The sequence below is a fragment of the Pollachius pollachius genome, assembly GCF_949987615.1.
Source record: "Pollachius pollachius genome assembly, chromosome: 3".
NCBI classification, from domain to species: domain Eukaryota; kingdom Metazoa; phylum Chordata; class Actinopteri; order Gadiformes; family Gadidae; genus Pollachius; species Pollachius pollachius.
Window position 1 is genome coordinate 40,699,235 of NC_136936.1, and position 17,206 is coordinate 40,716,440.

Consider the following 17,206-nt stretch of genomic DNA (forward strand, 5'->3'; position numbering starts at 1 on the left):
ATCTCTCTCTCTAAAATGTGCCAAACAAACCATAACCAATATAGTTAATATGGTGGTGAATGACTCATGATTTAGATATCCAATTCTTTCTCACTTTATGTCCTGTGTGCACTTGCAGGTTTCTATTCATTCTACACGGAATCCCTTTTCTCTCTGTTTTGACACAATGCTGAGATGACAGGAGAGGGAAATGGAACGAGAGATGAGCCAGGAGGTGTGTGTGGTGTTGACATCCACACTATGAGCCTTGAACGCACGCCTAGCGTGGCCTGCTGGCTTTTTGCACGCTCTGGAAAGGTCAAACCACACCCCTTTTAAAAAGGCGGGGCAACCAATCCTAAGCTTCCATCCTGAATGATTAATGAGACACAACGTGGGTCGTGACCTTTTCCTAGAAAACGAATGTGATAAAAGCTCTTTGTGTGTGTGCATGACTGTGTGTGTGTGTGCGTGTGCGAGGCACGTCTGGTTGATGTATAGCTGTAATAGCCGGAGAAGAGACAGCGACGATGACTTGATATTAAGAGTAATGCTTTCAACAGGATTCACCTTCCTTTGCCCCTGTGTCGCTCTCATCACAATACATCGTCAGCCCTTTAAAACTCACCAGGGCATGTGGGTGTCTGTGTGTTTGTGTGTGTGTGTGTGTGTGTGTGTCGCTGTGTCTGTGTAATTTGTGTTACAAATGAAAGCAAATCTAACAAATGGAGAGATGAGGATGTCATTCAACATCAAACGTGCACGCTCCTGCGTGGGCATGTGCACATTTCCGCCCTCTCTCATTCAGGAACACACACACACACACACACACACACACACACACACACACACACACACACACACACACACACACACACACACACACACACACACGGAGGAATGCGGGCAAGGCCTTTTAGCGAGTAGGCAGCAGGTGTATTAGCATTTCAAAGTAACAAGGTATGCAGAGGCATGGAATTATGCGTTTTGTGCACTTTGAAATTTAAATTTGCATAAAGACTGTGGAAATGATGTTTACATTTCCAGCAAAAGATAGCAGCTCAATCGGCACACTCTTCTGGGATTCTCAAAGTGACGTGTTTGTGTGTTTGTGTGTGTGTGTGTGTGTGTGTGTGTGTGTGTGTGTGTGTGTGTGTGTGTGTGTGTGGTACCAATTCATGGCAATTAAAGTGACAGTTTTACTATTTTCCTAATGGAGAGAGGCGATGCAGCGGGACACTCATTTGGTTGTGAGGGATATAAAGTGGAGGGAAATGGAAAGAAGGAGTTATTAAGAGTTAGATGCTCGATTATTTAGCTAGAATTCACCCTAAAGTCTAAATGGACACCTCCAGACAATTTAAAATAAGCTGCTAAATGTATCACAAGATTAAATTATCCATCATATTAGTAACCTCACTATGCTGTGTGTTAAGACACCCTAGAAGCTCCAAGTTAAGTCACTGAGCCAACCTCAGGTCAGGCCTCAAGAAACTCACAAATGCATCAATGTCGAAAGTCATGTGTCATTGGAGTGCGGCACTGTCACGATGGATGTTTGTTCGCAAACCCAGTTCTGGGGGGGTGTGTGGGGGCAGCGACATCGATCTCCCATTCGTCTGCTCCAAGTGTAGTCCCATCCAGTGAGTTCTGATGAAACGGCATCTGATCAGTCCTAAAGTAATTGTATTAAGTGGGGATATATTACTTAGAATTAATACATTATGGAGAATTACTTATGTAACTTTTAATGTTATTTATTGACTGAAGTGTTATTTATTAAATGATTGCTTCCTTTCACACCTGCAGAAATGGGTTTGTCATACTGGCAATTAACCTTTGTGTTTTATAATATTTTTGCTGAATTAAAAGGTCTATGCAACAGGGATTAGTCTTGACTTACATATAGATAGTAGAGAGTACTGGTTTAATCACAACATCCAGAACACGCCTGTTCCTCTCCTGGGCATTTCCTTCACTTTAGAATGTGCCTAAATTCTAAATTATGCTGGTCACCTGTTCTTAATATATGTTTTGCTCTCAAAGCGTATTTGCACATTATTATCTGCAACAATTCTTTCCCTTCCTACCCCCAGCAACCCTTAAAAGGTTTGATGCATAAAACGCACACAGACTACAAAAGCAAAGGGACAATAGGAAACGGCTTTCATTGCCAGTGGCAAAGCTCTAGTCAAAACATGATGAGTTTGTGAAAAACGGCTATAATAAAAATATAATAGTCTCTCCCAATGTGCCGCTGTGTTTCCCAGAGCCCACTTCCCAAGATGAGACAGTCGTACTGGCTGGGTTAATTGCAAGGCTCTTTTTCTCAACTCTTATTTTAACGAGCTGTAATGAAGTGCAAAATTAACAACTTGCAGTCTTACTATACACTACATGCTGTCAATTAATCAAACGCATACACAGCCTCCCTGACACACACATGCACGCACACACACACCAACACACACACACAAACACAGGAACACACCCACGCACACGCGCACTGGCACGTACACACACATACACACACTATAATACTTTCATACCTACCGTGCGAGACGGAGAGTAGGATTGGAGCATCAGGGGGGACCTGATAACGTTTACCTCTCAGCTATAAAGTCTATTGTGTCTCTTCTCAAAGAGTGTGTCTCTATAGAATTATTACAATCGATGTTTGTAGCGATGCGTATCTGGCACAGGCAGGGCCAGATGCTGTGAAACTATTTCACCTGACCCCCAATGGAAGATCCTTACATGTTCCACAGCCAGGGTTAATGTAACGCAACTGAAACGTGTCTCCATTGGAGATTTTTCAGTTTTCCCACCTGTAAATGAGCAAAGGGTGGTGACCCTATTTGTCTTATGATCCTTTTTTGTCAAACAAAATAATTGGCCTTGATTATCCCCACAAAATGAATTTTCTTAAGTTAAAATTAATCTGCCTGTATACTTTCATTGATTTGGCAGCCGTAGCTAGGTTGAACTAAGCGTATAGTGGAAGCAGGCTTTTACAAGCGATTTGAGTGTCAAGCCTGTTGGAATTTAAATGTGCTAATCTGCATTAACATGCTAACTCTCTCGCGCTCTCTGATGTTCTCTCCTTATTACTGCTCACTCCCACAGTTAGAAGAGCAGTGCCTAACAGCGCTTAGCCGGTGTGCTGCCCAGTTACCTGTCAATCATCCGGCGTTGTCATGGTTCCTTCGCAGTGCAGGACCGGACGGCTCTTTGCATGGCATTAGCGTTAACGTCAACTGTGACGCCATTGAGTCTCTAGCTCTGAATCTTTCTCGGACCATTAGAAAGAAGTGGTCTCTGTGGTTCATGAAACGAAGGATGGAAGGAAGGTTTGACTCTGTAACACGGAATGAATCTCTTTATCCATCCATTGTCCCTCTTTCTCTAATTCAACTGTATCAGGAGGTAAAGTGTGGATTACAATGGGATTCAACAAAATGATATTGGCTTTTGATTGAAGGAGCCACATCTTGGATCCGTGTGTTTGAACTTTAAATTGCATCAGGCTGGAGAGCCGTTAAATTCAGTTATCACAAGCAGGGGACCGGTGTGTCTGCAGGTGACCAGGTAAAAATATCAGCCGTAGGAGTGGTGTCGGGTCTCGGATCTCCTTTAAAACGTCCCCTCTCGTGACATGAGAGACAAATCTAGCTTTAATACAGTTTGTGAATATCAATGTATCTAGATAAAAAAAACTCATCTGTTTACATGAAAGGCACAACGTGCTCACAAATGTCTCAGCCTGTTTATGTAGGGGCGGTTTACGAGAGATCCATGCTAGATATACGAGTGCATGTGTTTTACAACATGAGTTGTACCACATCTGATGGTATCAACAATCTTGAGACTGGGAGGAGACCGGGTGGTCGTGGTGTTGCCAGTCTATATTGCTTCGGATAGTGCTCTTGTGGGATGGCAAATCCCAGCAAATGTGCGCCTAGTTTGGCAAATGACCAAGCAAGCTAATGCAGTTTACTGCATTCCTGCTCATCTGTCCTCCACCAGTGTTGCATTGGGGTGGGTGTTTGGTAGTTGTGTTCATCGTCTGTGTGTGTTGCCTCTGTTCCCGTGTGTTTGCCTTAAGGTTGGTCTGCAGCAAGAGCGAGAGATATGGAATGCGCCCCCCTCCTCCTCCCCACCCGAGAAAGAAAGGGAGCGAGAGAAAGAGAGGTGCAGATAAAATTAACAGAATCTGTCGAGACATGGTATAACAGCGTAAAAAGCAGCAGAATGTCAGCTCTCGTCTTTTTCATTCCTCCTCAATCCATCCAGTAGCTGAGCCAGATACAATCTGCCCGGGGCCCCTTTGGCAACACCTATCCGTTCATAGTCAGCAAGCCAGAACACCAATATTACGATTTCATGATTAGAACAAAATATGATTTACCTGTACTCCGGGAAATATAGCCTTGTTGTTGTCTTCTATGTAATGCCGTGATAGACAGCTGTTTAGGGATCGCTACAAGTTTAATATCGGAGCAATCATCAAATGTCAAATGAATTCTGCACTTTTAAGAGAAGAATGCACTGCATCATTTATATTGCACGGAGAATGAGAGCTGTGCGACTGCTATGGCCTGAGTTATACCTCCTTATGCCACTCCTGGAATGGGAAATGGAAAATCAGAGAAAACTGAGAAACTGAAATGACCGGTCTATTTTGTGAAATGCAAAAATGTATTGTGGTTTGCTTCAGGCTTGTCCTTGATGGGGGGTTCGGGGGGTGGTTGAGAGGGCACAGGTCTCAGATTGGCACATTTGGCCCTCCAAACAACCTCGCTGTCACGGCTCACTAGCCACCCTGTCGGTTGAGCCCACCCCCACCTCCGTCACCGTGGTAACAGGCTGACATGGTGGGAAGGGGGATGTGACTGGGAAATCAGACGGTAAGGGGGCCTCATGGTAACAATCTGTTACCATTTAGTTAACCATTAGTTAACGCCCCAACCTCTTTTCTGTCTTCTCAGTCTAGACTTATTTGTGCTGGGTTGCCTCTGTAAAAGTATTATGTCTTCCTTTTCTATTACTTTTTCTGTAAAGGTTTGGGATGTCTTGTGTGCGCAGTCCTTGGAGGATAGTTTGAAATGACACTCGTAAGATGCAGGTCAGCTGCAATACTCAGATGCAAAATGGTTCCATCTATATTCCAAATCTTGGCTGTCTGGTTAACCAACCAGATTTTCTTCATGCAGTCGTACTGTGATGAACATGTTCCCCTTTGAAGTCATCAGACAGATGTGATATTAACAATGGATTGGTATGTAATTACCATGTTACCCATTTGACACCCAAAGTAGTGTTGTCTGGCTTTGTCTATACTTTGTCTTTTCTCTTTGGTCTTTTGTGCTAAACCTCCTCTCTCAAGCCTATTAGTGTCGTTATTTTTAAAAGACCTCTATTGCAGAGTTTCTCTGGTCTCTTGCTGATCGTTGACATCTCAATGGAAAAATATGAATACCTCTATAGGAACACACCATCCTTTCATTTGGAGTTCAAAACCTCTTCCCTTTACCAAAGCAAGGAATACCCAGTCATAGGAAGCAACTACGAACTGATATAAGCCATCTTCACTGCATTCTCTTTTGGTTGTGATGCTCAGAGCACAGAAATCAGGGCTTGTGACTGTGAGGTGTTAACAGTACTAATTATGTATTTTCTTTATCCCTCCTCACCTCACTCTTACTCTCACTCTCACTCTCTCTCTCACTCTCTTCCCATTCGTTCCTGCAACATCCCTGTTCCTACACCTTTGATCCTGCGTCATCAGGTAAGAACGCCAACCTTCATGTGTCATTTTTTTTTAAACTTGCATGCTCAACAGAGTCTGGTTTAATTTTGTACAGATATATCTATGTCTCCTCACACCTTCACCTTGTGAATATGCATGCCTTTTGCTACCGCCTGAGGTTTATTCGCTCTTTCATTCCTTCTGGGCTTTATCTTTATTTTTTTATTTTTATATTTCATTGCTTTGGTTTGTAATGCTGTAGTAATTGTTGTATTATTTGATAAATAATTCCGTGGTCAGTCCATCGGCCGCAGAGATGACTTACAACAGACGCAGTCTATTCGGACTGACAGGTCTGTCCGAATAGAGAACATTCGGACAGACCTGTCTGAAATCGGGGTGCGGTGCAATTTTTTTTTTCCTGACTATGGCTATTTAAAAGAGGCTGCATTTTTACCTTGAAACAGATTGTGTGTGTGTATGTGTCTTTGTGTGTGTGTGTGTGTGTGTGTGTGTGTGTGTGTGTGTGTGTGTGTGTGTGTGTGTGCGTTCGCGTTCGTTCCTGTTCTTCTTCCTGTTCGTGTGTTCTGTTGGACTGGCTGTTTCTGCAAGATATGTTTTTGCAGTTGCAGTTAAGCTTATGGTACTACACTTATCACACGTACACCGATAACCACTGTCATTTCAAATGGAAGCCAGCAGGTTCTATGTTGGCAAGTCACCACCAGTTCTCTAAAAGTATTATTGCTGTGCCGGCATGTCTGAGGTTTCTGGAAGAGAGACGGGGACCAAATGATAGATATTCACAGAGGGATTTAAGACAAGCAAAAAGGCAACTTACACTCAAAAGAGTTTTGTTAACATTGATACAATTGGGATATTGTAGGCGTTGCACATGACGACTGGACAAGAAATTGAAGTGAAAAAGTGAAACGGTCAGAAAATGAAGTGTGTGAAAATGTTCAATATTCAAATCACAGTTGACCATTGCAATTCAAAATGTGGATTATTCCAAAAATGACTGACCCAGTAAATCTTCCCAAGACATTGGGAGCTGTGTTCCTCTGGCTCTGAAATGATGGTTGCCATATGGCAAGAGACATAAAGACCAACCTGTGTGTGTGTGTGTGTGTGTGTGTGTGTGTGTGTGTGTGCGTGTGCGTGTGCGTGTGCGTGTGCGTGTGCGTGTGCGTGCGTGTAGCTGTACACTGCAGATGGCAAGAGATATATAAAGACCAACCTGTGTGTGTGTGTCTGTGTGTCTGTGTGACAGACTGCGCGTGTTTGGATTTGGGTTGTGATGGAGGGTGGGGCTGCTGGTGCTTTGATTTTAGTTAAATAAATCGCATCTCTTATAGTATTTTTATTCTATGCACTTTGGATTAAGCAGCACGTCCTCTGGGGTAAACATCGTGTTCCTGGCCGCACAATGAGGAGGCCACATCAGCAAGAAAGGAATATCCGGGCAGCGCGTTGGTTGTTCCGGGTTCAGCTGTGTCGCAGCTGTGTGTTCCTCTGCCGTCCACAAGGTTTCAGTCCATCCATCGAACGTCACTGTCCCCTTCTGAACACCATAACCCATCATTCAATACTCTCATGGTGGGTCTCATTTCTGGTCGCGTTTCTATCGTCTCTTCTCTGAGGCCTGTAGCCACATGCAGCACATACAGATTGGATTAACATGTGTCTTAACATGTGTCTTAATGCGTCTCCAGGGCCCACTTGAGTGGATCTGTCTAGCTCCGCTCAATAGGCAAATAATCGTTCGCACCATTTCTGGTTTGCCCTCCCTAAAGCCCATACCGAAAGATGCTGCCGGTTTGCGTTTACGTGGAACACTTAGCATACTATCGATAACAATATATTTGTCAGTATTTGAGAAGAGGGTGACTTCAATGCACTATTTTCAATCACAACTGTTAATCCCATCTGTGTTCTTACCAATAGGTTTATAAATCTGACATTTTAAGCTCCTCCTAGTAAAACCTCTGTCTTTAACAGATCTCCTCTCTCAGCCTTATCGAGTCCCTCGGCTTGGCGTTTATCAGCTGTGTCGCTAGGAACAGAAGTGCAGTAGATCAGTCTGTTTGCTGGGAAGACAATTGACCCGTCACTAAGCCCTACTCTAAACCAGAAGTGGACCAATCATACATTAGAGACTTGTTACAGCAACCGCTAAGTGCACTGACCGGACCGAAAAAGCGGTCGACCCAACCCTTCTCTTACCCCGTCACTAGAGGCACGGACATGGTGCGCGGTGGGTTTTCCCCAGTCTTTCAGGCCCCTTCAAGCATTGTGTGAGTCTCGCTGTGTCAAGGGTGTCCTGTAAAGATAAACTCTGCCTGACCTGACACAAAGTCAGGTTGGCATAAGAGGTGCCTGGACAAGTGGCAAGGAAAGGACATTGTGCTGGAGAAGCACAATAGTTCTGCCAAAAGTTGGGAAGCTAAGTAGCTGGTGGGTACAGATTGGACAGAATCCTGAGGGTGAGTTGGGGGAGAAAACGCTGAATAGGAGGTGGCCGTGAGAGCGAGCAACGAGGAACTTTACTTATTTGGTAAAAGCAAGCATAAGTGATGGAGAAGTCAGGAATAAAAAGAAAAGTGGGTAAGGTGCAGTGAGGAGGACGGTGTGCCCAAGAGATAAGGGCATCAGCGGGGGGGGGGGGGGGGGGGGGGGTGTAGCATATTTAGAGGAGAATGGAGGTGGAGGAAGAAGGGCAAAAGAGCTGAGATTGAGTAGGAGACTGGGAGAAAGTGAAGGCTGCGAGACAGGGGAGTGGGAGGGGGGAGCTGGTGGTGGTGGGATTGGAAGGGGGTAGAGAGGTGCAGACAAGGTTGAGATGGATGGACTGTCAGCAGCTGGCATCTCTGTCACAGTGGGATGACGAGGTCAGAATGAGTGGGAATCTCTGTTTTGTTTGTATTTGTGTCCGTATCAGAATATGTGATATGTAAAGAGTGGTGTTGAGTGTCTTGCTGCCTATACTCGCTTCTCTCCTGTCAATCTATATTGGCCTGTTTGTGTGTGTGTGTGTGTGTGTGTGTGTGTGTGTGTGTGTGCGCGCGTGCTTTTATGAACATGTGTGAAAATGCATGCACATCCCAACTTAACCGTAGGTGTGTGGCACACCATGAATAATAGAACGGAACTAAATCAATAACACTGTGAATTACTGCTAGACACCGAGTGTGTGCGCAGTGTGTACGCATGATAAACTATAAGTTGTATTTTGCCTTTATGGCCGCTCGATTATTAACGAAGTTTCCAAATAAAACACATTAACATGTCATTTTTAAATGCATGTTATACTCTTGTTGTGTCATCTTAGCACATGAACACGTTTGCATACGTGCATGCGTATGCCTCATAAAAAGTACCAATAGCATTGTGTGTCGTGTGAGTTGTGCCTAAAGGCCTGCGGGTTGTGTTGGTGGACTTGATAGACTGCTGTTCTCACAGCAGAGGTCCAGGCTATAGGGAACCTTGTAGATTTACAATGCTATTACTACATGTATTGCACATACACACACACACAGACACACACACACAATCCCAGAGTGCCGGGAGAAAGAAGAAGTTGTAATGGCCCACTGCCCCTCGAAGGACAGCCAAGCCGGAGAGTAAAGTAATCACAGCTGAGCAAGGAGTGAGTGAGTGAGTGTGTGTGTGTGTGTGTGTGCGTGCGGTAGTGAATGGATGAGCCGTAGTATCAAGATAGAGAATGGTTTAGTGCAGGAAAAATGAAAGGGTGGAGGAGAGAGGCACTTCCTGTCTCTTTCGCTATCCTTCTCAGCAGTTACACATTCTCACGTGCGCACACACCCATGAGACCTTGGCGCGCACACACACACACACACACACACACACACACACACACACACACACACAGTGCAGCGCGGTGTAAGGAGAAATGGAGCCGCGGTGGGACTGTGTGTTGCCAAGCTGTTTGTTGGAGAGAGAGAAACAGAGGTAGAGAGAGAGAGAGAAAGAGAGGGAGGGATTGTGGCAATCACGTTAACAATTACAATGGTTATATATATGATTTATGTTTCTTCATTCTTGGCAACGTCCATAAAAAAAGGTACAGGAAAAAAGTACAGGCAGCAAGTATATGTATTGTGTGGGAAGTGTCAAGGAGTTGCTAGCGTTTGGATGACTTTCTGAAGGATTCTTCCATGTTAGTCTCTCAAACAAACTTACAATTAAAAATGGAAAGTCTGACAACTTGAAATCCTTCTTTCACCTTATATTGGTTTCAAGCAATCATACTGCTGTATCGGGGGGGGGTTCAGTGTCTGTAAGCCTGGTTCAGTGACTGGTTTCCGGCCCAGACTCTGATGTGCTGTTCCCCCCCCCAGAAGATCTACTGTAGCATAGTAGGACTGCTGTATCCAAGGTGACTCCAGGTAGGCTGGGGATGTCAAAGATTTGAAACCTTGGTTCCTTTGTGTTGGTTTGTTACCTTGGTCCCTTTGTTATCCTGCACCCATAAAGAAAGTCTAGTCCTTAATAATCAGCACCATAACGCCCTGTTCTCTACTTCTGAGGCCCTATCATGGTGTTCCATCCAGTACGTCCACCCCATCATACTATTGAGTCTATTAACGTGAACACAATCTAGTTACCATAATCTCAATATGAAACCTTGGTTTAAATGCAGACATGCAGACAAGGTTTATGAATAAAACGTTTCACAGTTCTATAAAGGAAGGCATAGGTTATAGCTCTTCAGGATTGAAATAGAGTCAATAAACCCATTCATAAACCTTGTTAGAAAAGAAATTCAAACTATGACAGTTACATCATTATTAAGATTTTTATTTAACTAGCTCTTTTCCTATAGTATTGACAGCATTCGGCGTTTCTGTGTGCCTCCCTAGTGATGCTTATTTATCAGATTACTAGATGGTGAATCGACACAGCGTCGGAGATGCCCTCATTGTGGTCGGTTTCCATGATCACTTATCGTGTAAGCGCTTTAGGGACTTTCCTGCAACGGCTTGGCTCTGGTATTGCAGAACAAAACAGAATGTACTAACAACAATGGCAACATGTACTAAGGTAGCCCTACCTCTGTGTAGATAGAGGCAGAGAAGAACAAGGAGACTAAATGTACCATTGTGTCGTTCCAGCAGAGGAATTTGCATCCTATTGATTCTCCATTATGAACATAGCACTCCATTAATTATTGTCAAATTGAATAAGGCGGGCGTGTGCGTGCGAGAACTTCGTTGGCAAAATAAGAGGACGGGAAGCTCTATTTTTTACACCTAGTCTCAACAAAGTTACGTGTGGCTTTGTTGAGACATACAGAAGCTCTCATACAGAAGCTCTCAACCACATGTATGTTTGTATGTTAATGTAATCATTGTTAATTGACTCAGAAATAACCTCCCTCTCATTTCCTCCTTTAGACTCAAATGAACGCACAGACCCACAGATTAAGGATTGAAACAATGCAAGTGTGTGCATTGTTCCAGTCTGAATATTAAATTGGACGGTGCCTTGTCTGCACCCATTGTGCAGCAAATTTCACTGTGGCGTACTGCTGAAGCAGACACACTGGCCTGTACCAACATGTTAACAGCAATGTGCATTCACACATTTACAGGCTTAGTCCTAGAAAGTGTGTGTGTGTGTGTGTGTGTGTGTGTGTGTGTGTGTGTGTGTGTGTGTGTGTGTGTGTGTGTGTGTGTGTGTGTGTGTGTGTGTGTGAGACAGGCTTAGTGAACCATACAGACCAAGCTTTCTTGGCTAGAAAGCCATGGTAAATCTTCCAGAACTGAGAGTGGCCTACGTCTACAGCAGGGGTCCCCTAACTTTCTTGCAATTTTTTTGTAATTTTGGCCCAGATGGAACCACCCTATAATCTTTTACAATGTCATTAGCATGTCAAAAATAAAGTGATGCAATGAACAGTATTGTTTAATGTACTACACTACTTCTCATTTCTTCCTCTGTCAAACTGTGTTCAAAACATACTATCGAATATAACTGAAAAAACATAATGTACATTTTCGACAAATCTAAAATGTAGAAATATGGTTTGCTTCCATCCCACGTCCCACTCGAATCCACCGCTGTAGCCCACTAGCGGTTCTTGACCCATAGTTTTTAAACCCCCTGGTCTCAAGAATAGTGCTAAAACTTTTATGACACACCTAAACCAAACATTGTATTTTCCTTAGTACCTGTCATACGGCTTTTTGGACGTTTATATTCTATCTGCTCCGGAGTTCATCCACCTTGGCTGGGATCTCTCTGTACATCGGAGACTCTCTCGTCTGTATGTGATTCACACATACACAAACACCGACACACACCCGCCCGCCTTTTTAAACAGTGCGTACGTGTCTGTACGGTGTCCTGAGAAGGCTTTGAGGGGGAGAATCAAGAGGGAGAGAAGGGGAAGAGAGTAGGAGAGAGAGAGAGAGGTTGTAGCAGAGTGCTAGAGCGATGGAAGATCTGGATCTGGACGGAGGTTGGAGAGGTGGAGTGTTTGGAGGAGCGCGATAGGTCTAGGGGGCGAGAGAGGGAGAGGTGGAGGAATTGAAGGGGATAGTGGTTGGAGGGAAAGAGAGGGTTGCAGATTGAGAGTCGTATAGCGGTAATGATAGAACGTCTGGAGAATGTGTTGCACATTAGGGCGCTTATGATGTGTGTGTAATGAGCCGGTGAGCAGACGAGCAACACTTGCCACCTCTCTCTGCGCGTGCTCCCTCCACCACGCTGCATACTGCCCATCCATCAGCCGGCGCCCACTGTGTCCTCCATTCTTCTCTTTTTCTCTTTCTTCACTGAAGAATTGACTGCTGTTTTCACAAAAACCTTGGTATCGGAAGCCATGCTAACGCCCACGATACTGACATACGTGTATCTGATATCCGCATGAAATATTGATTCGACCGAGGGATGAGTTTCAAAAAAAAAAATGTTTGGGGGGATAAGCGTACTAGGATGGAGGGGGGGAGGGGGGCATGTTATCCACATGGTTGCATCCCACGCCAACTCTGGGATACTTTTTTAAGCTGGTTCCGTCATTGTGTATGAGGGTTTTAATGGGCGATATCGTATATATCATGTGCCACACAACCAGTCATTATGCTGTAAGTGTCGGAGAAGCCTAACCCGCTCTCAGCTGCAGACTGCAAAATCAAACGCTGGCCGGACATAGCTGTAAACACACACACACACACACACACACACACACACACACACACACACACACACACCGTGGCATTATGGGCTTAGCCTATAAGTGTCAGCGAGGCTTAACCCTCTCTCAGATGCGGTCATCAACACCCACCGCTGCCCACATCCTCTCTGCCCGTGTGCCTACGTTCAAAAACTGGTTTGAGACTGAGACTGCAATAAACATTTTGAGTTCACTGCCCGTTTTTTAAGGTGTTGTATGTACGGTTTATGAGTTATAAAGAGAGAAAAAGGGGCGGAAAGGGAGGAAGACAGCCTTCCTTTTTGAGACTAAACAACCAAAAGGACGGGCCCTTCCCCTCGCCTCCCTCCTTTGCAGCGTCTCCCTGCCAATGAGAAGTGTTGCGTTTTGTCACTTTTGATTGAAATTCTAGCTGGATTTCATATCAATTACACTCTAATAATAGCTCTTAGATGTAACCCACCTTTGAATGTCCAACTTTGAATCAGTATTAGCAAGTGAAAAGGTGGTCGGGGCATTTCACAATCCCACCCTCGGCCTCATCTCTTCAATCGGAATATAAAATCAGTGGGCTGTGTGTCGAAAAAAGGCAGGCGGATTGAATCTGTAAAGAAGGAAGGCCCTGGCCCGAGAGTCTGATTGTTAGAGCGAACAGTTTGAATAAACCTACGTGTACTGCATTACAAATACATTACTTTGAATGCAATGCCCTAACCAATTAAAACCCTAACCTATAAACATAACCTAGGTTCACTTTACAGCCAAAACGTGTCAGCCACCTCCCTCACTCTGCCAATGAGACAAAGCATTTCTTTAGGTCTGGTTTTATTACCACTTTCATAGAAGTATGTAACAGTTGCTGTTCCTTACTCTTGCTTGTGTGCAATATTGGTATTCAAGATGAGCATGGAAAGTAAAAACCGTAGCTAAATTATCTCCCTTGGACATAGTATCTGCGAAATGCTTAAAGGAGCAATAAAAGAAGATAATTGAATGTATCAGAGCAATTCATGAAGATTTGCGCCTTGCTTTCAAGCATGTGAAATTACACAGATAAGGTCGACATACTTAAAAGTTGAAAGACTTCCAAGACTTTTTTGATGCGCCCACAGAACATTATCATTGAGTGACGTATCCAACCAGCTTTGTCTTGCATGGTTTCAAATGAGGAAACGTGTCTTTATAATTCTACACTGTTCTCAAATTTCTACCCAAAATATTGAACAATCTTTAACCAAATTGCTGCACATTCTGGCTTGCTAAAGATTGCGCCATCCCAGTCCTTCCATCTCCCCCCCCCCCCCCCCCACACACACACACACACACACACACACACACACACACACACACACACACACACGCACGATCACAAACACAGCCACTGCCTCCCATGCTCCCGTTTCATCTTGTTTTCATCCCTCAACAGTTTTTTGGCTCTTTCTCTTTCCTTGCCCGCCGCTTAATTCCTGGAGGAATGGGAAGGGGAAGTAGAGGCGCCGGCTGTAGCTGGAACGCCATCAGGATGTTCTCTGCGATGCGCGCGTAGGCGTGAGTGAGTGAGAGCGGCATCTCGGCCCATGCTGCGCGCTCATGGCTTCCGTGCGCTCCCTTATCTCCCATCCCCACTGGTCTGACTCCAACAGAGTGAGTACAGAGGGAGGGGGGGAGGAGGGGGGAAGGCAGGGGGGGGGGGGGGGGTGGAGAAGGAGACAAGGCTGGGGATGGAGAGAGTACAGGTGGGAGGGAGGGAGGGACAGAGGGAGGGTGTGGGGTTAGGGGGGGGAAGGAAGAGAGAGGGGCAGGGAGGGGTACAGTCATTTTTGGATTGATGGATGGAGGGAGGGGGGGGAGGCAGAGACGGAGGGAGGAGGGGGAGGGATGGGGAAGGGGAGGCAGGGGGGGGGGGAGGGAAGGAGACGGGGCCCGGGTCGGAGAGAGTATGGGTGTGATGGAGGGAGGGTGAGACAGAGGGTGTGAAGTCAGGGAGAGATGGGGGAGGGGGGGGGTGAGAAGGAGAGAGGGGCAGGGAGGGGTAAAGTCAGACATGATTGAGGATGGGGGGCGGGGGAGTCAGGGAGGGATGAGGGAGGCATGGAAGGATTCGGAGTAGCCCCTCAGGCCTTCTCCGTGAGGTTTGATGCTCTGTGGAGCGCGGGGCGCCCGCGGCTGTTGTTCCTGGCTCCCCGGGAGAATGACACGCGCGTGTGATGCATGCACAAATATGTGCTGGCACGTATTGTGGTGCGTCGGCTCGGTGAATGATGCGCTGTCTCTCTCGTCGCGTGCAATTGCAAGGCTATTCCAAAGGGACCGGCTATGTCATTGTTATCGCAAATCACCACTTTGAAAAGAATAACCGAAATAAAGCGGTTTCTTTCTTTCTTCCTCGGTCCCCAATCTCCCCACGCTGCTTCGTCTCCCCTTTGTTCAACAGTCAGTTTTTTCCTCCGCCGGTACTTAACTATTATTTTTTCCTTCAGTTCTCCCTGTTGTTTGCATTCCAACTTCGCCTCGCTTTTGTGTTCCCCGGCTCCACCCCCCGACGATGACTTACGTCTGTCTCAACGGCAATTCCGGCTCCTCTTGTCGTTTTCTAGAACGTTCCGGCGCTGCCCTGCGGCAAGGCCCTCTACTCCTACGAGGGCAAGGAGCCCGGCGACCTGCAGTTCACCAAGGGCGACATCATCATCCTGCGACGCAAGGTGGACGACAACTGGTACCATGGCGAGCTCAACGGCTGCCACGGCTTCCTGCCGGCCAGCTACATCCAGCTGCTGCGGCCCCTCAGCCAGACCCCGCCGCAGGGCAAGGCCCTGTACGACTTTGAGGTGAAAGACAAGGACCAGGACAAGGACTGTCTGGCGTTCAGCAAGGTACGCAGAGGAGGAGCGCATCGTTGGCACAAACACACACACACACACACACTGCAATATAACTGCCCTGTTTTTTTTGCAGACATTGCACCAATTATTGGCCTCATATTGGCCGAGGCCAGCAGCCAGCACTCCATTGTGAGTCAAGTGTGTGTGTGTGTGGCTGGGTGGGTGGGTGGGTGGGTGGGTGGGTGGGATGGGTTGGGAAAAGGCAGGAGCGAGGGGAGTTGATGTGTGTCAGAGCTGCTGAGCAGCTCCCCCCCAAGCCCAATTCACCACTCTCACTCTAATGAGACACCTTAGAGATTTCCCCAAAACAGGAAGTAAGGAAGGAAGGAAGGAGTGATGGAGGATGAGAGTATGAGAGAGGACGGGCAGACTCCAATGCTAATTATTTAGCTTTCTTTTGCTCACCCAATTCCATTCATCAGTGTCTCTCTCTCTCTCTCTCTCTCTCTCTCTCTCTCTCTCTCTCTCTCTCTCTCTCGTATTCTCCTCCTTAAGAGGAGGAGGAGTATAAACAGGGATTTGTATTCGCTGGTGCTGCTCTCCACTTCAAAGCTTATCATTTGGTCCCTGCTGTTGCTGAGTCTCATTTGTGCCAGGGTGCCACTGCACATAGTGGCTCTATCTCGTTCTCCATCACCCTGCATTTCTGTCTCACTCTATCACCATCCCTCCCTTTCTCCTGCCCTCTCCTTCCTCCTTCCTGTGTGTTTGTGTGTGTGTGTGTGTGTGTGTTTGTGCGTCTGGTCGCATGTGTTATTTATAGAGTGGTTTGTATATTTTACCTCGGCAGCATTTTGCGTGCGCAAGTGAAACGGTCAATTGATTACACTGCATTACAAAATCAGCTTGGCTTTGTAGTGGAAAAGTGGCCCTTTCTTTTATTCACCGTTGCTCACATGAAAAACACATACAGGCAACATGTTGGGCCGTGCACAATTACGCAAAGATGATTGACATTTGCATGAAGTGCAAAGCTTTATATTTTTTGCCCCTCCGGCTGCTGCCAGGAACTGTACAGATGGCGGTGTCAGTTAGTTGCTGGGTCGCTTTGTCTCTGCGTCTGTGCGTGCGCCCCCTGGCCTGTCACAGCCACCACAGGGAGGCTCCGAGACACCATTTGATTCACAGAAGTCGAAGCACATGAACAACAATGATGTTTTGGTGCACATAATTGGTGTGATGCTACATACCGCACTGAAGCCCCCCCCCCCCCCCCCCCCCCCCCCCCCCCCCCCCCCCCACTGTGTCTCACTATCATGGCACCACAAAACAGAGCACAGAACGCACAGAGAACATGCACACTCTCACACAGGGAAGGTCCACGGGATTTGGGTCGGTAGTCTAGGAAAGTAGGAGCCCTTCTTGCTTTTTTGGCAGCAGCGCTGACAACCTGCAACACATGTACAGCGCCCTGTTCCG

General features: G+C 46.1%; 1 protein-coding gene across 1 annotated transcript in view; it reads left to right on the forward strand.

Annotated features, from left to right (window-relative positions):
* The window catches only part of LOC307073864 (E3 ubiquitin-protein ligase SH3RF3-like), a gene marked incomplete at its 3' end in the record, with an annotated part of 57,200 nt that overhangs the window by 21,768 nt on the left and 18,226 nt on the right, over positions 1 to 17,206 (forward strand). The window contains exon 2 of the mRNA XM_079733823.1: positions 15,503 to 15,778. Coding sequence (XP_079589949.1) covers positions 15,503 to 15,778 — 276 coding nt within the window. The remainder of the gene's footprint in view (positions 1 to 15,502; positions 15,779 to 17,206) is intronic.